The sequence below is a fragment of the Macrosteles quadrilineatus genome, unplaced genomic scaffold (assembly GCF_028750875.1).
Source record: "Macrosteles quadrilineatus isolate MER2022 unplaced genomic scaffold, UCM_ALF_1.0 Scaffold_3__2_contigs__length_128488019, whole genome shotgun sequence".
Classification (NCBI taxonomy): Eukaryota; Metazoa; Arthropoda; class Insecta; order Hemiptera; family Cicadellidae; genus Macrosteles; species Macrosteles quadrilineatus.
The window spans coordinates 85,885,386-85,912,719 of record NW_026542596.1 but is presented as its reverse complement, the minus strand read 5'-3'; the positions used below and the strand labels follow the sequence as shown (position 1 = coordinate 85,912,719).

At 34.7% G+C, this 27,334-nt stretch overlaps 1 protein-coding gene across 3 annotated transcripts in view; it reads left to right on the top strand.

Annotated features, from left to right (window-relative positions):
- Window positions 1–27,046, top strand: part of LOC128988973 (putative fatty acyl-CoA reductase CG5065) — a 34,222-nt gene extending 7,176 nt beyond the window's left edge. For 2 of the 3 annotated variants that reach the window (XM_054410794.1, XM_054410792.1), the window contains exons 2-9: window positions 18,169–18,370; window positions 19,088–19,336; window positions 20,564–20,709; window positions 21,399–21,508; window positions 22,088–22,280; window positions 24,025–24,264; window positions 25,179–25,436; window positions 26,640–27,046. In XM_054410794.1, coding sequence (XP_054266769.1) covers window positions 18,169–18,370; window positions 19,088–19,336; window positions 20,564–20,709; window positions 21,399–21,508; window positions 22,088–22,280; window positions 24,025–24,264; window positions 25,179–25,436; window positions 26,640–26,772 — 1,531 coding nt within the window. In that variant the 3' untranslated portion in view covers window positions 26,773–27,046. Of the gene's footprint in view, window positions 1–16,622; window positions 16,663–18,168; window positions 18,371–19,087; window positions 19,337–20,563; window positions 20,710–21,398; window positions 21,509–22,087; window positions 22,281–24,024; window positions 24,265–25,178; window positions 25,437–26,639 lie in introns of those variants that run through there. The other variant, XM_054410793.1, reaches the window with a different exon arrangement.
- The last annotated feature ends 288 nt before the right edge of the window (window positions 27,047–27,334 follow it).

The window sequence follows — 27,334 nt, the reverse complement described above, 5'->3', positions numbered from 1 at the left end:
CCGGCATAATATTGTAAGCCAATATGACACTGTACACCAACATGTTATTATTGTATACTAGTATGCCATTTTGTATTCCGACATGTCATTTTGGATACCAACATGTTACTCTGTATGCATCGACATACATTCTCTAGTTTCTATATTATGTACATGAATGAATTAAATGTATATAGACATGCCAATTCGTATACCAATTATAATGTAGTCACATGTACTATGCCTATTTGTTATTCAACTAGGAACACTCTAAAATCAAATTAGTTATCTTACTAATATTATAAATCTGAAAGTTTGTGAGTTTGTGTGTATGTTTGTGTGTGTGTTTGTGTGTGTGTTTGTGTGTGTGTTGCTCAATCACGCATAAACTACTGGACGGATTGGGCTGAAATTTGGCATGATGATAGCTCACATTCCCGATTAACATTAAAGCATATTCTTATCTCAAAAACCCTTTAGGGCTCCGCCCCAGTGGCTCTGTAGTTCCCCATGTTAATCTTATGATTTTTCATATTTAAAAGGAATTAATGAATCTTAACAGCTGTTTCAATTAAACAAGTTGGTTCTGTTCTATGATGTTCAATAGCATAAAAGTTAAAAGGATTACCAACAGGGTGCAGCACTATTAATTTTTTTTAATATATGACAACAGCTAATTTCCAACCAAAAGGTGAGTGAGCGTAGCGAACGAACTTCAACCTGGAGGCGAGTTAGCGTAGCGAACGAGCTAACCTGAAGGCAAGTGAGCGCAGCGAACGAGCTCCAACCTAAAGGTGAGTGAGCGTAGCGAACGAACTTCAACCGGGGCGTGAATGAGCCATGCGAATACTTATGAAGTTAAACGGGGCGAAGCCCGCGGGTACAGCTATCTTACTAATATTATAAATCTGAAAGTTTGTGAGTTTGTGTGTATGTTTGTGTGTGTGTTTGTGTGTGTGTTTGTGTGTGTGTTGCTCAATCACGCATAAACTACTGGACGGATTGGGCTGAAATTTGGCATGATGATAGCTCACATTCCCGATTAACATTAAAGCATATTCTTATCTCAAAAACCCTTTAGGGCTCCGCCCCAGTGGCTCTGTAGTTCCCCATGTTAATCTTATGATTTTTCATATTTAAAAGGAATTAATGAATCTTAACAGCTGTTTCAATTAAACAAGTTGGTTCTGTTCTATGATGTTCAATAGCATAAAAGTTAAAAGGATTACCAACAGGGTGCAGCACTATTAATTTTTTTTAATATATGACAACAGCTAATTTCCAACCAAAAGGTGAGTGAGCGTAGCGAACGAACTTCAACCTGGAGGCGAGTTAGCGTAGCGAACGAGCTAACCTGAAGGCAAGTGAGCGCAGCGAACGAGCTCCAACCTAAAGGTGAGTGAGCGTAGCGAACGAACTTCAACCGGGGCGTGAATGAGCCATGCGAATACTTATGAAGTTAAACGGGGCGAAGCCCGCGGGTACAGCTAGTCATCTATATTTTCCGAATACATCAGCTGACTGGCTACATAGTAGCATTAGCTGTAGTAGGAAATTTTTAACTGATCAACATGTCATCCTTATAGTGTGAAAACATGAATAAAGAGATGTGTGAAATTTTTACAAGTCCAAAACAATCGAAATACAGATTAATGGGTACCAATCCCGTCCCTTCTCAGAAACGGTTAAGGTAGTAAAAAAACACAAGAAGAGTTATTTTAGATTCGTATAAAGCAATGAGGATATTTAGGACAAAATAATAAACAATGCTTAAACATAAGACAAATTTACTCGTATGTTAGGCTAAGAATAAATAATGAGATAAGGTTCAACAACCCTGGACAGAATGCTACATTGCATGAGTCACTAGTTAATATGATAATGTTCCATCCCATCGGTATTAACATAATAACTGCTCTTTGGAATATGATTGTGGCAATAGGTTACTTTATTGAACGCGACATTGGTATATAACAAAAGACGTGGAACTATAAACTATTCGTTACGCAAATAGTGTTTGATCAAGTACACAGATTGGGCCTGAGTGATGTACATTTCATACGGTCTTGTAGTTGTTGGAATATTAGACTTTTCCGCCATAGGTCTTTGGAATAAATGTTTTAAAGGGACTATCAATGCACTTATTGCTATAGGGGCCATTTTAAACATAGCAGCGAAACAATTTTTTTGGGAAATGATCAAACTCTGATTCCCTCTCTGATATTTGGAGTGAAATGTTAACTTTTTTACTACTTGGTGATTTTAAATTTGGTAGTGAATCAAATTACTTTAAATTATCCTCGATAAAAAAACTCGATGCTTGATTTTTGATTACTTATTTTTCAAAGTATGAAAGATAATGATGAAATAAATGTGTTGTGTGGATTTGTTACCTACTACGAATAGCTGAATTTTGAGTTAGGCACGTTGTTAATAAATTTTCAATTAGTATATCTATCACCAACGTACTGCTAGAAAAAATAATCGTACGTGTAAGCGTTTTTTAAAATCACCTAATATAAAAATAACTGTTGAGAAAATGATATATTGGGAGTTCTGAAATGATGCGAATCTTAAGACTCAATGTGCCAATGAATTTTAAGGAGAAAGAAGGTCTGGAATTGGGCTCTAAGCAAAGACGTAACCGATGTATTGGTCTAACATTGGAAGACGTGGTTTAGAATCAGGTTATGAGCATTGATCTAGATTGCATATTTTTCGTACATTAAACTAGAAGGTTGATAATGGGCATTTTTTTGTTGATCCGAAACTATTCCCAGTTGCCCTTTATCATTGGGCGTTTACCAAATCCCTATTTGGTAAACTAATGAAACAGCTAATCTTAGTCAGTAACAATGTTCAAAGATGTCATCACACTTCTTCCACACCATCTTCACGTCGTTTAAATCTAATCACTTGTATATTGTATTTGTGTTTTTTCTCACTCTACAGTCAAATCGTTCCCCAGACTATTTTGCAAATGTATTTGAGTTATATTGAATCATGAATATCATCAACTAGCTGTTTGCCCGTTCTACGTACGGGAATCTTGTAGTAAGTTGAAACCTTTATTCAGAACAGGAGTTCGTTTGCATATTTAGTGTGCATTTTTTCAGATATGCTGGCAAAACTATTACTGTATAGGAATACATATAAACCTTCGCAAATACAATATCTGACTATTTCAAAGCCAAACGAAGGATTCTCTATTAAATGTCACCCGATCGTGTTATATTTAATGATAAAAGGAATTGCTTTATAGATCTATGAGGCATAGCCCCAAGGTAGGCCTGTACTTGAAAGTTTCTTTTGACACTGGTTAAAAGTAGTTACAATACTACCTCAACCTCACTACTGCACATTAATGTAAACATATCAGTGACAGCTAGAAGTAAAAACTAATCCAAACAACTGATCGTTATTTCATAAAAGTAATAGTAAACATTGGGATAAAATTTGACAAAAATCGAACAAAATTGGGTGTTTGATTGTTTGTTATTTTGTTTTCAAAGAAGCGATGCCATGTTTTTATAGCCAAAGACACTCTCATCCTTCTAGTAAATACAGAAAAATGATTAGAACCTTGATCGGTACTCTAGTTTTCTAGGAAGTAGGCCGCGTAAAATGACATGTTGGCGTTACAGACGAAACCACAGAATGGACAAACAGACAGACAAACAGACAGAAATTGAGATAAGACTCGTTTCGGCTTTATTAGGTTATGAAACGTAAAAATAACCAAAAACTGCATGATTCTAAGCAATGTACAGACAAAACTGTAATTTTATTTATATAGATGTATATTCAATCGATACAATGTATATTGTCAAGAAAATTGTCTTTGTTAAAACGAAATTTGAAGGTCTAGTATTTTACTAATTTAGTTTGAAACTTTGGGATGGAATAAAGAAGCAACGCGTATATTTACCGAACAATTTCAGAAACCACGCTTTGGTGACCTGATTTTCATTGGGTCAATCAATGTAATTTTAATGAAAAAAATCAAACTGAATTACGTTAAACATTCACATTAGCTAGTTACGTTATAAATTATAATTTATAATTTATAGCTGAGTTATAGTTTTCCCTACCAGAACTTCCAAAGAACGTCTGGCATCTGTAATAGTCAATGCATCTACATGCACCATTATTTTATACAAAAACTACTTCGCCAGGTATATAGTAAAATGGCACGGAAGACTGTGTGAAGGCAGCCGTTTAATTATCTAGTTGTTCGTTATCAGTGTCACAAGTATTGCTGTGTGTGTGCGTGTGTGGGTGAAGGTCACTGATAACTGGCACAAACTAACGTGAGGTCAACGCCGACGAGGGTCGCATAGAGAAGTGGACAACATAGAAGAAGTGCAAAGAGGAAAAACTAGCAGAAGGGCTAAGAGGAAAAAACTAACAGAAGTGCACAGAGGGAAAAAACTACTATCACTATCAGAAGTGTCAAGAGGAAATACTCTTAAGGCTCACCTTGTCCCCGAGATAGCGTGGTTGTCGACCAACTTGAGTCAACGTGAATTGAGGACGAATCAAACTTAAATGAATACAAACTGTATAAATTATTTGGTATTGGAATTAGCTAAATCTAGGAAATTACCTAACCCTGACTAGTTGTTGGGACTTTAGAAAACATTTAAAGTTCAAGATAAAGCCAATGAGGAAACATCGAGCACCGCGGCAAAGTTAAGGACGAGAATCGGTTTTATGGATCCTCATAGGTGAACTGGTCGAGCCAACTTCCACACAAGGACTTTAGCCATGTTACCCTTTAGAGGATCCATAGTTTATTTAGCGAATTAACATTTAAATAATTTTGTGTGACTTGTGTTAGTCCATTAGGAACTGTAAAACAGCTATATTTGCAGTGTGTTCAAACAGCCGTGGCACCTGAGGGATTAGGAGACCGAAAGGGTTTCCATGGGGTCTCCTAATCCATCAGGTGCCACGGCTGTTTGAACACACTATAGGTCCAAATATCAATTAAAAATATTATGTAGCTACCCATTTCGCGTTTGGATCATTAGTGCTATATGGTTAATACATACGATAGATAAGTGTATGTCACTTTTATTCTGAATTTGAAATTTGAAATTCTATAGCTTCTTCTTCGTTAAAAACGTACAACCCAAGGATTTTAGTACAAATTTCTGTTCCAATATTCGTGGTACAACCTAATAACAAAAACACAGTGGTTATTGTTGATGAGTTTACTTAGTATGCAAGAGTTGTTTACATTCATAATCTGTTTAAACGAGTTCAGAATCTAATTTAAAATGTATTGCAAACGATTTCCTTTAGAGGCGGTGTACTGTATCAACGGATCTTCAAAATAGAAAACCGTGTCCATAAAAAATAACGCCACTGGCCCAAAATAAAACATGTTTGTATTATATTATTATTTAAATGGAACAGTTTACAAAAAACATCCAAACCTGATGTTGTATTATTATATTAGCACTGCTATTGGAACAGAATACGGTATGGATCACAATCATGGAGTTTTAATAACAGTAAACTAGTGTAGGGCCTACCTGTTGCTCGAATTCGAGCAATTGCCAAGTACTACAGGCGTTATTTTAAAACTCATAACAGTCATAATTTTCGATGACTTTAAAGGATGGACTCAAAGATTATAAAATACTCGCGATGTTCATAACAGTTCGATATAATCAACATTTCTTGTAAATATCTTATCATTTTTTAAAAGCTGATCTTGTTTTTAAGCGTTTCCTAGAAATGTTTCCCACTCATAGCCGTATTAGGTTGTCCATAATAACGATTATAAATTAAAAAAAAACAACATTATTTCTATTTCTTTTACTTGGTGGTGTTCTATGGCTTTCCTATGTTTCCATAGTTTGCAAATCGGCTATTTCAATGATTGCTCAAGAAATGCAGCACAGTGTAGTTTTCTTTTTAGTATATCAAAATGTCCAGACTTTCTCGCTTTTTCCATTGTAATATTTACGCCAATCAAAATTCAAATAGTAAATATTTCATACCAGCCGAGAATGTATATGCTTGTAGAATACGTTTCCTTAAATTGCAACTAAAATATTAACAGCAATTAAAATATCTAGCTGATCATAAATGTTAACAAATATGTATTTTTCTAGTATTCGTATTAATAGTCACTGGGGCAGGGCCAAGGGACTTTTTCAAAAATGTATGGCCAGTTTGCAAATCTACACACTTACATTTTGGTACATAATAAGTGGGGTTAAATCTTAAAACAAAAAAGCCTTATTGTTCACAAAATGTTATGTAGCGTATTAATAATATAGATAGATCCTGGTTTGAACTTTTTTTTATAGTTCCATTTAAAAATAATATAGACATGTTTACTTTCGTGCCAGTGAAGTATTTGTTAAGTTTATGATACATACCGCTTTTTGTTCTAATATCCGTTGACATATCTACAACACAGGGGTCAATTTTGGGTCAGAATCTCATTACATAGTTAAGCTACAAAATTAACTTTACATTCACCAACCATCTAAAGAATGCAACATCACCACCTACATTACATTGATGTACTTATTACGCCCACGATTTTACAATTCCAATTTACAACCACGCGATATTTAAACGTGGTCTGCTCCCCTAATTATTGTGTTTATCGCAAGTTTTCAAAAATCAGCGAGTCTATTTCTAGATAGCGTTGTGGCGGGGGCGCGCCCACCAACACTGTTGTTATTTTAGCAACCCCAAAACCGTGGGCGCCCCTCCCCCCTCCTACAACTTCCGGTTACCCTTGCTGAAACCCTTGTATTTGCAATTAGCTTTTGATACAAAACGGTTGAATCGCATGATTGAAGGTGGGTAAGGTGGGCAATCTCATATCATTAGTGAAATGTTTTTAGCCTCTTTTAAATGAGCTGCAAGAAATTGTGTAAATGATCAATTAAATTCGTTTTAATGACCTTTGACTGCAATAAAGAGGCAAATCTGTATTTCTTTTCTCCAATTAAATTTTTTATGAGACACCAAAAAAAACGCTAAAATTTGATCGAGTTATGGCTATTCTTCTGCCGGCTACACCACCCGACCGATTTTCACTATTAAAATTTCGGCCAAATTAAATTGTTGAATGTTTTCATGCTCGTGTAAGTTTAAATGCATTTGACGACTCTTCACAACCCCAGGGTTTAAGAGGATTTGTTCAAAACTTGGTTTACCAGCTTCGAAATGAACCTGTTGTTTCGAAACCCTGGTCGCAGACTAAAAGACGGTTCATTGACATTACAACAGGTATTTAACATTTTTATTTGCAAAAATCCTCTTAAATATATAATTTGCAAATATATAGGTACCTTTTATTTTCGTCCAACTCAAAATGTAGATCATATCGAGACGCAACTGGCGTCGAAACCATGGTTGTAGATACCGTGCCACTGTTTTAAGCAGGGACGAAAATGGTAATTAAACTACTATACTTAACTATTTATGTATTTTATCTTACCAGTTCAGGGACAAATAACAACAATCAGTATTTGCGAAACTGACTAAATAGACGGTATGATTAATACGAAAAATTAGTGTCCCATGTGTATGCTAATGCTAATACTTATGAATAAATATGATATGTTTATATAATATGGATAGTACGGATAGTTAGAACAATAAAATCGACGAATGTAATACAGATACTATTCCCATACAGTGATCTATGTATCTAGTATGGATATTATTGCAAATACAGATAATGTAGACATAGACAGTATTAAGACTAAACAAACTTTTAAAATGTAGTTGGAACATTCATGCATCCTTTGCCATCGGTTTGCCGAACAGCGAAATACATAAAACAGCAGATTTCGAGTTCGTAACCTCCTTTAACTTTTTATGGCCCAGGCTGGGAAATTATTCACATAAACTAACAATCTTTATTTTAAATCTTTAAAACCGTCAAAACTCAATGTCAACCAGATTTTTCTCCCAAAATGTTATATAATTGATTGCCCTTGGACTTTCCAGACATTTTCAGATTGCCTGAAGATAAATATATTTGTGTTCATACACATGCAAATCAGTGCCGGTCATGTGGACAAATTATAATTAATTAATTTAAACCCAAGATAAATGACACGCGTGCTCTTCGCTGATCTGTTGGTCAATTGTGCGAGAAAACAGTTATCGTAGAAGATGTAAAATTCGAGGGGTTCCTTCCATCTGGGCTAGGGGGGCAGCCCCTCTCTTTAAGCTAACCAATTTTGTTTAGATTGTGCAGTAAATAATTAAATGTAATAATTCACATAAACGAAGAGTGTATGTAAAACATGCGTAAAATCAAACATTTTGTACGTAAATTTTAGCTACCGGAGGGGGGGGGGGCGGAACCCCTACATGGAAGCCCATGGTAGGATTAATTGCCCAACGGTATCCCAGAAGACATCCACAGCGAAGACACTTAACTAAACACGACTTTAGGTCGTGGATTTAAGAATCTCCCGAGGGTTTTATTTTCATAGAATTTGGATAAGTATATTTTCATCACTCTGTATTCAAAATTAGCCCATTTCTATACAGCTTTGATCTTCGAAAATCCTCAATTTCCATACACCAAAAACAAATAGGGATCAGCTGACTTTTCCTGACATAAACATTACTTTCGCTACAAAAACAATACTTTGCCTGATGTCAACAAAGTTACAACTGATGTTTTAAAATTTAAATTTTTATTTTTTTTTAAGTTTGATTAAGTAGTTGTATCATCATGTTAAAAAGTATCGTTCAATACTCCCAGTATAGTGTTTCCCTCTATCTCGCCCCGAAATGGGTCACTTTCGTGACTAGTAGTGAAATATAGGCCTACTATATTCTCGTCGTTGTGAAAATTGTAGCTTGTTTCTGAATATGTTTCGTGTCTATCGACAGCTGAGTCCGTCGATGACGTAAACAGGTATCATATTTTACTAGAGAACCCGTGCGGCTCAATGAGCCGCATAGTATGAAACATAACGCCGAAAACGTTATGCTTAAATTAGAGTAATTCTAGTTAGGCCTACATCTTAGAGTTGTTTAAACACTTGTTAGAAACTATTTTTAAATATCTCTATTTGCGTCGTCAAGATTCACCTGCATTATTTCTGCTCTCAGTTTTAACTGATAGCTTCTAATGAATGCTAAACGATCTGCTTCAATTCGAGCTAACATGTTACAACAAAGTTTTTCCAACATTGAGAATTGAAGAAAACTGTTGCCTAGACATCCCCCTAATCAAACGAATTTTCTCCGTAGAGAATCCTGAAAAGTGGGGTGATATCAACCATTTAATACCCACAATCTCTGGGTTATCAACAGGAAAGCCATAATCTGCTTTGAATAGGCTAAATCAGCAGCACCATTGATAGTTTGTTAACTTATTTTAACGTGTTGTGTTAAAATATGCCCCGCTTCAGAACGTCCTCACGTTGTTCAGTGGGGTTTCTCTTAATACCTGTCCCAAAGTTTTGAAAGTATGGATTCATTTGTCGGAATAGGTTGGATAACTTTTGTAGCTATAAGATTTGGATAGCAATTTTCATTTTCTCTTTTTGAACAGCGTATATTATTTGTTTCTCCTGAATCATAAAAATAAACTTGACTGTAACTAATCGATCGATGAATACATAATCACTAATTCCTTCACTTATGTCTAATATTGCCACTAAAATTCAGTCAAAAAACTTTTTATACGTTTGTCCGAGGAACTGGCAACATAACCCAAACAACCCATTTGTGTTTTTCCTGAATTAAAGTAGAGCGAGTAATACAAAAGTTTACAATAAAAACATTAAGTCCGCCAAGATTTGGTATAATCTTACTACTTGAACCTATCAACTCAATGCATTATTATGGTTTCTAATAAATGTTTTGAAATATCTCGATCTGTCAGTGTCATAAGTAAAAATTTCTTGCATACATTCATTTGATATGACATTAGGCAAGTTTATTTTACAACCGTGACAACACCATGTGCTTCGTATATTTTTTCACTTCCAAAGCAGAACTGGCAAATATTATTCATCTCACCAAGTGCATGTGTATATGGATGTGTATCTTTTAGATCAGGCCTCTCTTTCTCTACTCTCCTCATACGCATGATACCTTATTATTAATTGTCTCCTCCTCCCGTTTTCAATATTTCTCCTTTCAACTTGAGGCATTTTCCGTTCTTCCAATAAAACTGATTAACTGTTTAACTTGGTCTTAACCTACTGAATATTAAAACATTAATATTTAATCCCAAAGAGCTAATGCGTTTCTTTTTATAAACAGCTGTTTTTTTGTTTTTAAATTTGTTCAATGTATTTCTTATGGGGAAAACCCGACATTTGAGAGGGTCTCACGCCCTTAAGAGTACGAATTTTAAAATTCTAAAACCTTGTTGCAAAACTACATATTTAGACGAATCTTTCGACACCTTAAACGTTGAAATTGGTCCACAAATAAGGGAGGAGTTGCGTTAACAAAATACGGCTTCACGTATTATATATACAGTGTGTAAATTAAGTATGGAAACAAATCTGTATTTTTAAAACCAAAATAGATAGAAATATTCTATTTGTGGCAATAATAGTTAACAAAGATTCCGCAATTTTTCACGTGAAAAATATTTTTTACCCCCCTAACAGGGTAGGTGGTAGGGGGTGACTTATTTTTTTCAAATAGCAACCCCTATTGAGTGACCCCTCATTTTGAAGGGTTTGTCAAAAGAAACACAATGACGCAAATCCGAGGTGAATATCTCACTCCTTGCTAACATGGCGGATATTCCAAAATGGGCTTTTTTTACAAAAATTAAATTTTTCATTACCCACCATTTAGGCTAGGGGTGAAATATCTACCTCGGGTTTGCGTCATTCTTTTTCTTTTAACAAACCCTTCAAAATGAGGGGTCACTCAATAGGGGTTGTTGTTGAAAAAAATAAGTCACTCCCACCCCCTACCCTGTTAAAGGGGTTGAAAAAATATTGTTGATTAAAAAAATTGCGGAACCTATGTCAACAATCAATTCCACAAACAGAATATTTCTATCTATTTCGGTTTTAAAAATACAGATTTCTTTCTATTATTTGTGAAATTGGTGCTTTTCACGTACAATAAATCAAATTTTGGAATATCCGCCATTTGGGCTAGGAGTGAGATATTCACCTCGGATTTGCGTCATTGTGTTTCTTTTGACAAACTCTTCAAAATGAGGGGTCACTCAATAGGGGTTGCTATTTGAAAAAAATAAGTCACCCCCTACCACCTACCCTGTTAGGGGGGTAAAAAAATATTTTTCATGTGAAAAATTGCGGAATCTTTGTTAACTATTATTGCCACAAATAGAATATTTCTATCTATTTCGGTTTTAAAAATACAGATTTGTTTCCATACTTAATTTACACACTGTATAGATGTTACATTTTAAAATATTTTCCCTTTGGTTATTCATCACAGACCAAGTAGACGTTTATATATAAATCTATCTGGTAATAATTTTAAAGTTAGATTACTAACCAAATAAACCTAAAGGACAATTAGTTAATGAACATTATGAATGTAAAAATACCCTTTAATATAGTAGTCAGCTGATAACGGTTTACAAGATAAGGATAGATTAGCGCCAAAAACACCAGGGGGGTTGAATACTTCCTTGTTTACACTATGGTAAATCTCTAGTTTTACCTCATTGAGTTTGCTAACATTTTGCAATAATGTAAATCACAAATTACTAGCAAAGTTTTACCGTCTTGTGTCCTAAACATTGAAAATAAATACTTTGTAAAGTTGCAAATTCGTCTAATCATCATTTTACTTTGAATATTACTTTGAACCGAGCAAAGGATGACTGTATACCTAATTTGAGAGTGAGTCAAGTTAAAATTATTCTCTATCATTGGTATTTGTTCAAAACAAACTAGATTAATCATAAGGCAACAGTAATTATTGACACTGTTATTGAGAAATTTTGAGAAACATATCAAACGACATATTAATACAGATACAGTAGGATGCAAAGTGTGCATGCACATTTGATTGACAACTATACAGTATTAACGTATTTACCAGCACAAAACTACTTCTAGGGTCTGGTGTTTTGAATGTATTGTGTTTGGCCTTGAAGGGGGTCACAGACAGAAATTAGCACTTGAATACTTCACAGAGAGTTATTTTAACTTGGCTTAACTAAGAACGTAGTTACGGCAAATCACACACTTAATTATTTTTCGCTCTTGGGACGTTTAGAATTTATTTTAGCCTAGACTCAATGATAGATTGATATTATGTTTGCTCCTTAAACACATTTTATGGTTAGTTCAATCCTCAACATAATTCATATCCAATGTCCATACTATGTTTTTGAACATTCAATTGAATCATGTTTTAAGACGATATTTTTGTTACATGAAATTAAATTAACAACAAAACAATCGCACAATAGATTCATATTCTAAATTTCAAAAACGAAGAAACGTCTAAAGTGTATAGTAAACATAAAGGGAGTTTCGTTTTGTTTTTACGTTAACCTTCACAAAAATTTTAAACTGTCTATAATAGTTAAACTGTCTATTAATAGCCTTGCAAGATGCCATATCAGTTTGTGTACGTTTGTTATTAATCCCAATCCTTAGTTATTGACCAATAATATTCTTCCCCGAGGATTTTAACAGCTTGTAAACAACCCGTTAATAAGGAGGAAAATTTTGCTTCAAAACAATAAACGGATCTTCTCGTTAATTTGAATTTGAGCTTTCTTTGATCGATAAAATCCGTTAGTTAATTTAAGAATCTAAACATAGTTGCTTAGAAGATTGCGTCAGTAATTAACATTACGTTGCCAATACCTATCTATAGACGTATAATCTGTTAAAATGCAAAAACTAAATTCTAAAAATAATTACTTATTCACTGATTACTCATACAGTATTGATGAACAAAAAGTCATACCAAAAAGTCTAATGAAAACGTTTGTAAGTAACAATAAATGACTGATGAGTATCAGATGTTTGGTTACTTGTATGAATCGCGGTCTTTAAAGAACAATATCATTGAATATACACGTACAATATCCTCTCAATGGTAAGCTTTGATCAATTCTGTTGCCATAATTGTATTTATTTAGTTGTAACAGTTTTAAATATGATAGGCTATATTTATTCTTGTAATTCCTTTGCAGGGTGTCCCAAAATGACATGTAGCCCTGGGATTTGGATTCGATCTAAAGGACAATATCCTCTCATAATGATTTTAATTCTTCATTAATTTTGTTGCAATACTTCATTAATAATTTATTTCCATCATAACAATGTTTAAATAAGTAAATTTTTGTTTTCTCACTGTAATTTCTTTGTAAAATTTACACATATCTCTGGAGTTTCGTAATTTGATCTAAAGAAGCAAAAAGTCCATTGAACAATTTCCCAACTCATTTTAGGCCCTATTCTCTATGTCTTATTTATATAAAAAAAATCTTATCATCCAACCTGGTGTACGTAAACACGGCAACATTGGTAAAAGGTCACTTTTGAGCGAAAAAAAGTAATAATCCACGAAAAAACTGCTGAAAGTAATGAAAGAACCAACTGTGCACATAGATTGTATACATTTTACAAAATAATTTTATCTCCAAATTACTTAGATTTCAATTTGAACCATAAACTAACGCATCGATGATGATGCAAACTCAAACGAAGAAGAAATTTGCATCATAATCAGAACACACCTCTAAGCATTAACGATGACACAAAATTGGTAATTGGTTAACGCCAAACGCCATTTCGTAACCTACCGAGCTCGGGACAATTTCGTAAACGACACAATTGGCAATTGGCAGCTGTTGATGGGGAAACGTGAAGTCTTTGTCTTGAAATCTAACAGCTTTGCCAAAGACGCCAGCTGATAACATTGACAACATAATGACATCAGTATTGGTCAGTGTGAGCCGAAATCTCACGTAGTAGAAAGTCCTGAAGCCACGGCCATATTGATCAGAAGGAACAATGCTTTCACTGCCTGCATAATCCGTCGGCATTAGCGCAATTAACTGGAGTTGAAGATGTGAATGCGATTAATTTAGAATATTCAATCATAGATTAAACATACTCCATGTATTTTATATGTCACATATACCTATTAAAATCCAAAGACAATTACTTTATGTATACAAATTCTAATGTCACTGGTGTACAAAGACATTTTTATTCCAAACACGGTATGTTAGTTGTTAAATCTGCCAAACACTGTTCATCACCCCCCATATTATCATAATGGAGAATCAACTGATTGCATAGACTACTGTTTTCGTACAATTTGGAATGTTGAAATAGTTTATTTCATTACCGAATGCGGCATTTTTCGGCACGAGCTCAAGTTTAATGTGTGAGGCAAAGCCGAACACAGAGAATCAAATTTTTCAAATATCAAAATAAAATAAAATTTACATAACAAACCTACATAATAACTTAAAAAGTATAACTTCAAGGTTATGTTTATTATGCAGTTTTCTTTGTTGGGGACAATTACTCCTTCGTTTATAATTTTTTTTTATGTTTCGAAACATCCGAATCCTTTAGTTTTAGACCACCTTTTATAACTGAAATATACTTCACAACGTATATAGTTTCATAGTTATAGATTTATCAGATAAATATATTAATAAAAAGTTCGTCATTTTGGTTTAACCTTTCGTACTTTCATTCCGTAAACATCCTGTATTCCTCTTCATATCTTTCCCGTGATTTCTCTGGTGTAAGGTTTGTAGTTATCTCTTAAGCTTTTGCATAAAATCGTCAGTAATTTCAAACATATTTTGAACAGTTTCAAACACGCACTATGCTAAAAACACAGCAAAACAATCTAATACCTCTGTTTCTGTAATCGATTGTGCAACAATGAAAACAGCTGATCTGATTTAAAGTTTAGAGGTTAAAATAAACCGTGATAAAACACTACCGTGCGTAGTGGGTAAATGGAGAACTAATCGGGAGCGAGGGTAAGTAAATTTAGAGCTTGGGAAACAACTACTTTCTTTGATTATCGAAAATATCTACTTTCGGTGGTGAAAATTGAATTACGTAGGCTATGTGATCGTAAGGTTTCAAAATATAATAAGCAAACTCAAACTCATAACGACTACATAATTAAGTACATAACCACCTACATACTTAATTTTATTTTGGGTAAGGAAGCATCTGAGTGGTATTTATCAATGAACCTGTTTAAATGAAATTTAATTAACTCGAAAGTCATTCAGTTTGCAGGTTTGCTGTTATTTTGGTAAATTACTGTCGCTTATATTTTGGTCCTTGAATTTTGACTTTTAAGCAAATTTTAAGTATCAGAAAAAAATACAACTCTTTGTGACATAACATCGTATGATTATTGTTGATTTTCCTTATCTCTGTGCATGGTGAATATACAGAAAGATGGTTGAACAAGTGACGACTAATAATGCTAGTGCATGCCAAAGTGCATTCGGGTTTCACTTAATTAGGTACCCCCCCTAATAATTTTTAACTGGAGCTATGAATAGTGCTTTAATTTGATTTTGTGAATAGAGGCATACACGATTCGGGAGGAACCAGGTTAATTGGACGGATTCATCAATAATTTGTTTAATATGTAATAATTTTGTACAACAATTTCATTATGCTCTGTGTGGGGCTAGGGGCTTTTTTAATAACTATAAACTCAATTTGAGAGGATTAATCAACTTTGTAGTTTTTCCAGTAATTGAAGAATTTTGAAGTTATTAGTTTCTTTGAGACCAAAAAAGGACCTTTACAGCAAAAAAAAAAACATTACCAACAATGTTTACGCATGATAAAATATTTTACTCTGTATTTTTTCTATTCCTTATTTTTTGTATTGAAGAGTTGTTTTATAACTTTGCTGACCTGAAAATATGTTAAAATAGAAGACCGATAGAAAATAAAAACATTGTTATACATTAATTTCATAAGCAGTAAACAAAATGACTTGCCGAAAAGGTCCTTGAAAGTTCCAACAAAATATTAGAAAAATACCTATCTTTCTTAGATCAATCAGATACTTAAAAAATCATTAGACTTATTTTTTTCCATCCGGGCAGATTGAAATGAACAAAAGTGAAGGCTACACAGTTATTATGGATACCCAAGTTTATATGAATATTTTAGCCTTATTCAAGGAGGTATTCAGGATTAGAGTTTGGGAGTTAACAAACCCAGAGTTGAAGGGTGAGTAATAAAACTAAGATTTTAAGTAAACTATTCTCATTTGCATATAATACACTGAACATTATTTTGTATTGGCAAAAAGACATTCATTTATGTGTCTTAACCCACAAGTAACGGTTCACATTTAAAAAATACATATTATGGAGCAGGGAGGTTTGGTCCTCCTGAGAACCCCCTTTTGTACATTCCGGGACTTGTCGATTGTTTCTGGGCTTCCCGATCCTTTTTTGTGCAATCTCACTTTTAAAATAATGACAAAGATATAACGTCACTCAAGCCAATATTGTCCGACTCATCGTCCTCAGTCTTTTCGTTGCACGGAGGCAATGTTTCTTCATTACAATGACGGCTAAAGTGTTTTGTAAATATAGGAAAAGCCATTGATGTCTATGCAAAACAAACATACACTTGACAAGGTATATAACAGGACTGCGTCGGGATCTCTTTTAGTCTTCTGGTCTCAGTTGTATGAGTGGCATAAAATGGGGTGAGTTTTCATTTCATATTGAAATATAATACACAGGAAACCTTTGTTGGATGATAAAGATGTGCTAATTTATGTAGTGTTGGATAGGCAGGTTTAAGTTGACAGTTTAAATTGAAATTCTGTGTTAGATTTAGGTTTGTTTGGTCACATAAAACCTGTTGGTGGTGGTGCTATAAATTTTTTGTTAATGAATAAATTAATTTAAATATGTCATTGACCTTCTAAATTGAAAACATAATAAACTATTAAGTAATTTCAGAGTAGACGAGCTTCAAATCCGCTTCAAATTACAGAATTTCATTTTTTCACCACATATAAAAAACTATCTTTATTATGTCCTTCTATGGTTATCATTATTTCAAATTAAGAACCATTCCAATTACATGTTATACTTACATCAACATCATGTTACCAATGGTATTCAGACTTAGAAAAGCATCAGTATGCTTCGCCCAATCAATGCTTAGTTGGTATGCTTTGACAGCTGAATGAAAATGGCCACTGAGTCATAAGCCAATGCATCAAAGATAATTGGTAAACCTATGATTTGAAATTAAAACTGACCATATCTTAGTATAAATATACAGTACACTCATTCAAATCTGATCAATAGACCTAACTGTGATCGAAAAACAAAAACAAAAAATAAGTTCACTGAATGTGTACACCAAATGTGAGAGTATATTTTAATATCGGGTGTCTTTAAGAAGAGTATCAGAGATAGGCAATGACGAGGGGTAGTGTTGTTATATGTAACTCTTCTAGCAGAGAAATTGTAGATACCTGGACATTATAACAGATACCTGTCTTGAAGAAAAATTAGAAAATAACAATAACAAAGCAAGAAATAAATCGCCAAAAGCTGCACACACTATGAAGAAGTTTCTATAAAAGATTGGAAGAAACAGTATTTGGAGTAAAAACAAAACTATACACAATTTATAACTAAATTTGATACAAACCTGAGGGAAATTGAAACAACCTTAGTTAAAAAAAAATTAAACTGAAATCAAGGTGTTAAAAGTCTCTCAAGTTGGCTTCTCCCACTAATTCATTTGGACCTCCAGAGACTTTTGTCTTTCGGATTCTTAAGACTTATTCTTAAGGACTTCAACTTTTCATACCTATTTTCATGCTCGAAAGTAGGTGATATAAATAGCTTTAGGATTGGACAACCCTAACAGTTAGAACTCAGCATTGGTTCTCCCTCATTTTCATTCTTATTGTTTAGTTATAAACCTTATCTTAGTCACCATAGATATATAGACGGTGATCTAAAGACAGTAATGAACATAGTATTACGGTATAAGTCACATAGGTAAGCCCCAAGTCACATAGGTAAGCCAGACCACTGACATATTGGAGGTTTCCACTCACTATCGGTACAATGTGAACGTTTGGTGAACATACCTAGTGAACAATGAAATCACTATAATCCATCCAATTTTTATTCACATTTAGTTTATATTAGTTACTCTATTGTTTACATTTTTCCATTGTTGACAGGATGAGTGGGAACGAAGGCCAGATCGCCGAGTTCTACCGGGGCCGCCACATCTTGGTCACGGGGGCGACGGGCTTCATGGGCAAAGTATTGGTACAAAAGCTTCTCTACTCATGTCCCAACCTGGAAAAGATCTACCTACTCATGAGGGAGAAGCGGGGACAGGATGTGAGCAAACGACTCGAGAAACTGACTAGTGCAGCGGTAAGTGCCATAAAATGAATCTTTTGACTCTTGATTCACTTTAGATACCAAAGTAGATCAATCTAAAAAAGCGTTCTTTTAAAAAATGTTCTCCGTCATCCACCATTCCTCCAATCTGGGACAGAGATAAACTTGTATCAAGCAAAACAAAAAAAGTAAACAATTAGCATCAGGGTCTGTTAGTAAACACCTAATTTAAAATAGTTTAAGACTTGAAAAATATCATTAAAGGATTTAATTGTCTGTTGTTTTAGAGGTCACCTTCAAATCTGAAGGTTGCCGGGTTGATTTTGATCTGGATCATTTCTTGCCCCAAATTTCATTGGGCAATCAATGATGCTATGTTGGATGGCAACAGAACCAAGGATCGGAAAGTTCCCCAAAAAAAAATAAAATAAATGCCGATTGCACAGAGAAATACCTTTGCTAGAGAGAGAGGAACACTCTACCACATTTTTCTTCATATGTAACCCTATCAAACTTGTGCGTATAGCGAGTAACTAAACTTATGTTCATCTATTTGCCTGTTATCAGCATACAATACAAACATTTACTATGATTAAAAAGAATATTGCACAATCTCGTAAACAATATCTTATTTATATCCAAACTTACTGATTACACTTAAATAATACCGTCCATTTTACATGAATCACAAAGCCTAGCCTAGTATTATCTGACCAAAGCTTCTGACTATAACCCGAACACAATCCGCAGATATTTGACTCGCTGAGGAAGAACCACGCAGAGAGGTTGGAGAAGCTGGTAGCGATGACAGGGGATATCACACAGCCGGAGCTGGGACTGAGCGAAGAAGATCAACGGACGCTGCAGGCCAACGTGTCGGTGGTGTTCCACTCAGCTGCCACTGTCAAGTTTGACGAGGCACTCAAACTTTCGGTCGCTATGAACCTACAAGGCACCAAGACACTCACACAACTGTGTTTGAACATGCCGAAACTGGAGGTAAGATTGTTGTGAATACTGTGAACATAGCGATTCAGTTGGTGATTTTTTTGACAATCTTTAGGAAATTATATTGGCCATTATTTAATTCAGTGTATACATGGGTGGATCCAGAGGAGGGGTGTGGGGAATGCTCTGGGATAATGATGTAAAAAAATAAAAAAAACTAACAAAGGTAGACATGGTGAGGTTTGAATTTTACTTTATATTATGCCTCCACATGACCCCCAAAATGCTGTTTAAGTGCACATAGCACTAAATGAGTTGAAAAATAGCCCTCCCCCCTTTCAACTGGCTGGATCCATCCATAAATGTGAAAGAATGAATATTTGTGGAAAAGATTGACAGTTTAAAACTGTTTTTGTGTACCCTTGAAATTTTTAAACCCATTGAAACTGTTTGTTTTGAATTTTTTTACATACAGCTTAGGCTATTCTATATTTTACATTCTTAACATATAACAGTTCACTCACCTTATACATTCGACACTTAAGGTGTCTATGAATCAGTAAATAACAATCTATGCTGCTGTCACATTATGATGAGTAGTTAGGAAGAGATGAGTTAAGATGGATTTGATTAATTTTACATTTCAATTTCAAAACAAAGCACTTTCTTTTACTGTTGCATTTCCTTGTCTTTTTTTATTTTTGTTATGTCCCATCACATTCTAGGACGCTAGGTTCTAGCCCGGAGCTGTTGCTGTTATACACATTTCTTCAGGCTAGTCCAGAGGGTTGCGACATTTATCTTATCACATATATAAAATCCATTGGTAATTGGCAGGATTTGAACCCGCAACCTCGGTCACTAAAGCCCTGCGTTCTACCATTAGATCAGCTCGCTCCCCCAGTCCACACAGGCCTTTAAAGCCTGTGGATTGTATCTTAAAACAAAAAAGGAGTGAGAAAGTACTGCCAATAAAGAATTGATTGTACTTACCTATATATTTTACGTGGCTGCACTGGACATGGCTGTTTTCTTTTCACAGTTAGTCATGTTAGCTACTCAACACACTTTATACTTAGTTAATTATTGCCTAACACCATCTGATTCTTTAAGAGTAATCATTTATTAAAAACCGAACAATCATAAACAACTGGACCAAATCCAGTATGACTATCAATAATAGAGGCCACCAACACCTTTTGATCTTTTGTTTATTACACAATGCTCATGAGCTAAATACCTAGATGTCACACGCCTCATACGAGTGTGTTTATGCAGGCTTTTGTGCACGTGTCGACAGCGTACTGCAACTGTGACCGCAGCGAGGTACACGAGGTCGTCTACGCTCCACCTGCAGACCCAGAGAAGATTATGCAGCTGGTAGAGTCCTTGGACGAGGATATTCTGGATTCCATGACAGACAAGTGAGTTACATTGTAATTGTTAGGAATCATATGTTTCTTTTTGGTTAAAATTGAAAATTTATATTTTTTATATTTTTAACACCTGGGAGAAAAAATTGTATTTGAGTACCGTACTTGCAAACTCATATTTGTTAAAGCAAATTGCACAAACAAAACATTCATCTGTAAAAAATGTTTCAAGTAATCCTTGTTAGGACGAGCTTTGTTATTGATAAGACGTAGAACAGTCCACAGTCCACATGTAAAAAGAGTCCTTGTGGGCTCACTAGATTTATGGCAAATTCAAAATCACACAAACTAACTAACCTACTAGTGAATATTAGTATTACCAAAGATTACATGTAATCTTTGGTATTACTCATATAGGTCAAGTCTAAAGAAGAACCTTATTAGCTGTATAAAATTGAAAAGATACTAGTATCACATACTTTACATAATAATACATCACAGTACACTTAACTTTTTCTCTGTTGAAATGATTTCTTGGTTATGGTATCAATATTCTTTGTAGGAGTTTTAGTATTATTACACATCAGCAGTGTGTATACTTTATCATTTCACTTCAATTACAGTTACAAAAGACGTCCAAATATTGTAAAAACTATTTTACTTATTGCATGACAAAAAGATTTATTTCATTTAACATATGAGATACCTATAACGATGCATTACTGTTGTGTCGTTTTCAGGATCATTAAGAATCGACCAAACACATACACGTTTACCAAAGCACTTGCAGAACATGTGTTGTTGAAACAGTCCGCCCGTCTTCCCATTGCCATCATCAGACCATCAATAGGTATGAGGAGTAAACGTTTGTTCATACTTTGTTTTAACTTCTTTATGGATAAGCTGTGTTTACACAAGACCAGTTAGCGGGTAGGTTACCTGCCTCAGGTAACTTGAAATACATTAGAGGCAGGTAACTTGCCAACTTGCCCCATTACCTGCCTGCTATACTGGCCTCATGTAAACACAACTATATGGATACTGGTTTGCCATCACTGAAAAAAGTTTCTGCAGGCACCTATGTTAAAAAAAATAATAATAGCACCTTTTTGTACCTCACAATGACATCTGTACTATTATATTCAAGACAGAGAGAGCCATATAGCACATTACATAAGTACAGTATTATCATTTATCAATTATTGAGATGATTACACCACCTAGATGTGTATTTTAACCCAAATATGAGCGAAGGCGTGTAGAATGGAGTGAGATGATCTGCGTAGCTTGTTCCTGACTATCAGCTGTTTCATTAGTCAGGATCATTTATTTAAAGCCAAATGATCAGGGACAGCTAGGTCTAGTTTCGAACAATCAAAAATCTTATTAGAAACACAGTGAGAACAAAAATGTTGTGTTTACTGTTTAGTGACGGCGTCGTGGAAGGAGCCGTTGCCAGGCTGGGTTGACAACCTGAATGGCCCGACAGGTCTACTGGCCGGCGCAGGCAAGGGAGTGCTGCGGACCATCATGTGTCATAGAGAGAAAGTGGCGGACATCATCCCTGTAGACATGGCCATCAACCTGATGATCACAGTGGCTTGGCACACGGCTACCACTAGGTTAGTGGCATGGAGCTATTTACATATGAACATTAGGTGCATGCAAAGAAAGGGTTTTAAAGCAATGGTTTCGCTTAAGTGGCATGAGGGTATCCAATTATGTCCAATTATTGTGTGAATTATGTGAGTTACCATCGACTCTTGGATTCTAAAGTCAACATTGCATCTATATTGAGTATTGACCAGAAGTAGCCAATGTTTTACTCAGAACAAATCAAATATTGTGCTCCGGTCTTTTATATTTACTGCCTTTACCACATTTTAAAAACTGAAGTGACAATTTGACATATACGTTGCCGTAGTTTACAGAAAGTCGTCCTATTAGACTGACTTGGTTAGAAAGCGGTGTATATGTAAGAAGTTAGTAATTGATACAAGCACACTCTATCATTGGCTTAGTTCAACTATTGTACATTAATGATTACTCCATAACTATCTACAACTTGAACATGGTAGAATTAATGAGTTTATAGTCAAAGGTCCAAAAACAAAATGGTTTTATTTGGTATTCAATTCAAACCATATACAGTTTCAATGTAATTGAATGCGTGAATTCAAGAAAAAATGAAAAATGTAAGGATTATTATAATTATTTCTAAAAATTGTGTATAATCGTACTCTGATGCACAACACTCATTTACACATTGTTTCACAACAACAATTAACAACAATTATTAGCGCAAAATGTGCTTCAAGTTAACAATTCTTTGCCATGTAAATCAAACAGTATCTATACTTATTTAATACGCAAGCAGTTTTTTTTGTGACAATTACTCCTCTGAAACTACTGAACCGATTGGCATGTTTTTGGTGTCATTGGAAAGAGCGTAACGTGAAGTTGTGCAGGAAACTTTCTTTTTACGGAAATAATTAGGGAGTGAGGCCCTGGGGCCCTTTATTAAAGTTTTTTATTTCTCCATAAGATTAACATGGGAAAGAAACATTGTTATGAAACTCCAGCTGTTGTAAGAAATTAAAAGCGAGAAGAAGAACATATGATAATTGTAAACAGTCAATAAGTTTGCTAATTTTTTTACAGTTTGCTACAAACATTTACTGACTTGGTTGAAATGAAATATTTACTATTTGAATTTGGGTTGGCGTAAATATCAAAATATGAATATGGGTTGGCGCAATTTGGGGAAAAGCGAGAGAGCCTGGATAAATTGATGTACTAAAAAAAAACTGAATTAAGACTGTGCTGCATTTCTTATAGTAATCATTGAAAGAGCCAATTTGCAAACTATGGAAACATGGGAAAGTCATAGAACACCACCAAGGAGAAGAAAAAGAAATAATGTTGTTTTTTTTTTAGAATTTATAATCGTTATTATGGACAACCTAATGCGGCTATGCGTAAGGCTATTTGTAGGAAACACTAAAAACCAGACCATGATAAGATATTTACAAGAAATTTTGATTATATCGATCTGTTATGTGCATCTTCAGTATTTCCATAATCTCTGAGTCGAATCTTTTAAAGTCATCAGAAATTATGACTGTTATTCGTTTTAAAATAACGCCTGTAAGACTTAGCAATTAATTGCTCAAATTCGAGCAACAAGGCCACTAGTAAACTTTAAAATCACTCTGTCTGTACTATAGTGCAATGTGTGTCCCTTATAATTTTTACGAGTAAATGTGCTACTGGTAATTTGATACAACTGAAGTGCTGAATAAAAACTTTTCCTTGTCACCTATTTCTGCCCAACTTATCAACCATATTTTATCCACTCTATTGCAGACCCAACCGCCTCGTGGTGTACAACTGTACGTCAGGAGTGACTAACCCCATTTACTGGCGCAACATCGAGTCGTGGGGACACGAGTACCTTGTCAAACACCCTTTCAGCGGAGTCCTGTGGTATCCCGGGGGAAGTTTCAAGAGCAGTCGGCTGCTCAACTCACTCTGTGTCTACGTGTTCCATCTTGCACCAGCGTGCGTACTCGATGCCTTCTCCTTACTCACTGGACAGAAACCAATGTGAGTTTCAAAAGGAGTTTTGATTTTTTAGCTTTGATGTGTTGCCAAGTTGGAGTTTAAGTTCCAACCAGCTCTGATATAGGTGATTGGGTTTTGGAGTTTTTAACCTCACAACTATCTGATTTTAGGTGCATACAAGATAGATGTGTTTGTCCCAAATGGTTGATTATGTACTTTAAAGACTTGTTAAATTCATAAAATCTTGTGTATTTGTTAACATTTAAAAGATTAAGCAAACTTGGCTTATCAAATAGCTTATGAAATCATTGATTGTTTGATATTGTTTGGTACTGTCAACTCAACAAATCTTTGGGAATATTTAATGGACACATAGTAAAATCATAGTGTAGTTCAGTACATATTTTATTTGTATCTTTTTCACCATATATAGCCGTACAAACAATTTACAACATTTTACTTTTGTATTCTGATAAAGTTTTTTAGTAACAAGTAAAAGTATATGGAAACCATATTTTTACAACCATCTTTTTAAAACAGTTGAATTACATTTAGATTTTGCTCCTATCAACCTAAACTTTTCAGGTTGTTTTCACAAATAATGTTCCTGGTAAGTAGGGAATAGACTCCTTTCTGTCATATATTAAATCTGCAAGTTTAAATTTTGGTTTGGACTTTGATTTTAAGAGCACTAAAATAAAATTAAGAAAATCTTTATTTCATAATTTTACATCAGGTACCGTACATTCAATGGTGTCAAAACTACTCTAGTATAACTATAACTTAAACTAAAAAAAACAAACAAGACTGAAAAATATTATAGTATGAACTAATTACATCACCATAATGTCCAACTGGTGATATTGGGCATAAAATTTAAGCTTGAATCTTGAACACAACAAAAAATATCTCCATTACCTGTAAGCCATGTCACTTATAAAATCAACGTGTTCCAGAATGCTCAAAATCCACAAGAAGCTGCAGAGAGCGGTGACTTGTTTGGAGTATTTTACGACTAACGAGTGGAAGTTCATGAACGACAACATGGCACAGCTGATGAAGGAAATGCATCCGGCTGACCGGGAAAAGTTCAACTTCAACATCTCGGACCTGAATTGGAAAACCTACATTGAGTCGTATGTGCTTGGAACACGGAAATACATATTGAAAGAGGACCCATCCACCATTGATACTGCTAAGGTTCACTTAAGGAGGTAAGGGAGAGACAAGATTTTTAGTTTTTCGACATTGATGATGACACACTGTAAGAAATAACATTGCACCACTCAATTTTGGTCTGGATGTCACATGCGAAAGATAATTAGCAGAATCTTGTTTGAAAGATTAGAGGATAAAGTTGTGTAACCTTCAACTGAAATAAAATCTTACACTACAGGCTGGCCACTTATGTGCACCGAGTTTGTTTTTGCTATACCTCTCTATAAAAACTGAATGATATATTCAGACTTTGTTCCTTCCTTGTTTAAGATGCAATTAACATTGAAAAATTAAGTATAGACCTACCAAGTTTTAGTGGAGTCAATAAAAGTTCACCTTAAATAGAATGATTATTTCTACATTCATGTCAACTTGTACACTGACAATCTTAGGAATCAACTGCCTACTGAACTTATACTTAATGATCTATTGAACTACATAAATTCGCTCACTAAATTGCTACTATCCTACTATCCGGCTTCTTTAAGTTTAGTAGACAGCTTACCTCCACAGCTTACGAATCTACAAACTATTGTTAAAATTTTATCTCGGAAATAACATGTCAACATATGTTATCGGGAACGGTCGGCAATGCCTTTCGTATATCTTCGTTTTTCCTCTAGCATCGGTCGTTAGCATGTGGTGTGTGACTTGCTTTTTGTTGTGGTGTAGTAAATTTCCCCGTAAAATCCCCGTCTGGCAAGCTTAAAAATCAAATTGTTGTCCCGTCTTTCTCGCTCCAATTGGCGATCAAAAATAAGTCTGTCAAAAATAAGTAACCAAGTGACGCGCATATGCGACAGACATCCCTATTTATAGACCACTGCAGAGAATTCAGGTCGCATATATGCGACGGCAGTCTGTGGGTAGAAAAGGGGCCATTGTATATGTGCGTCGCTGGCTCATTTAGTACCATTGGAAAAATTTAGTGTACTATTGTGGTAGTGAACGTGTTGAAATAAAAATGGGCTTGCAAACTGAGTTATGTGACTGTGTGTATCGAAGTCTTCTTGACTCACTGACTTTTTTGGGGGCTTGGCTGCCTTATTAATTTTGGGCTGAAGCCACAGGGCTAAGCTCTTGCCAATCACCACTGGTTTTTAGATTTATGATAATTCCAAAACCTGTGATGGTTTGAAGTTCTCCTTTCCAGAAAAACACAAAGGTTCTCCCAGGTTTTTAATTTCCTTTTTTTGCAGGATGTACTGGGCGCACAGGCTCAGCCAGATGGTGATTTTTGCACTCATGTGGCAGGTCGTCCGTTCAGGAAAACTGACAGCTCTCGGGTACAATCTGCTAAGCCAAGTCCTTCATCTGATAAAACCCTTGTGACAAACATCATCAGCTATAGGGAAAAGGAACTACTACGTCATCCGTCACCAAGCACATTAATCAGCAAAAATCTGTTCTTCAAACACAGCACGAAGAACAACGTGGAAATGAGGTTTTAACTAAAAATCCTCAATTGATGAATGGAAAGAATATTTTTCAACAATTGAAGATCAAAGCATGTGTTTGGGGATATTTATTATTACATATAGTGTATATTGTAATTTAATTTTATATAAATAATTAATAGTTTAAATACAGTATTATTGTTTTTCAAGTTAGATTTCCTACCTTCCTACTCTTGAACCAAGATGCTGAGCAATACTGTTCAGGTCTCAAAAGTCTGATAATACTTAATTTGATACAAACAAAGTTTGTCAGACAGCCACATACGCTCTATTTCATGGAGGAATTTTAAATTATATGATTTTAAGTTCAAGAAGAACATTATTGAGACAACAGTTGTAGCTAATTTTTGTATGCTGATTTTTTATGGTCTTTTCCCCAATGGTTTTTGCTAACTTGAAGATTTATATTAGGATCAACCGTATCTTTAGAGTTTGCC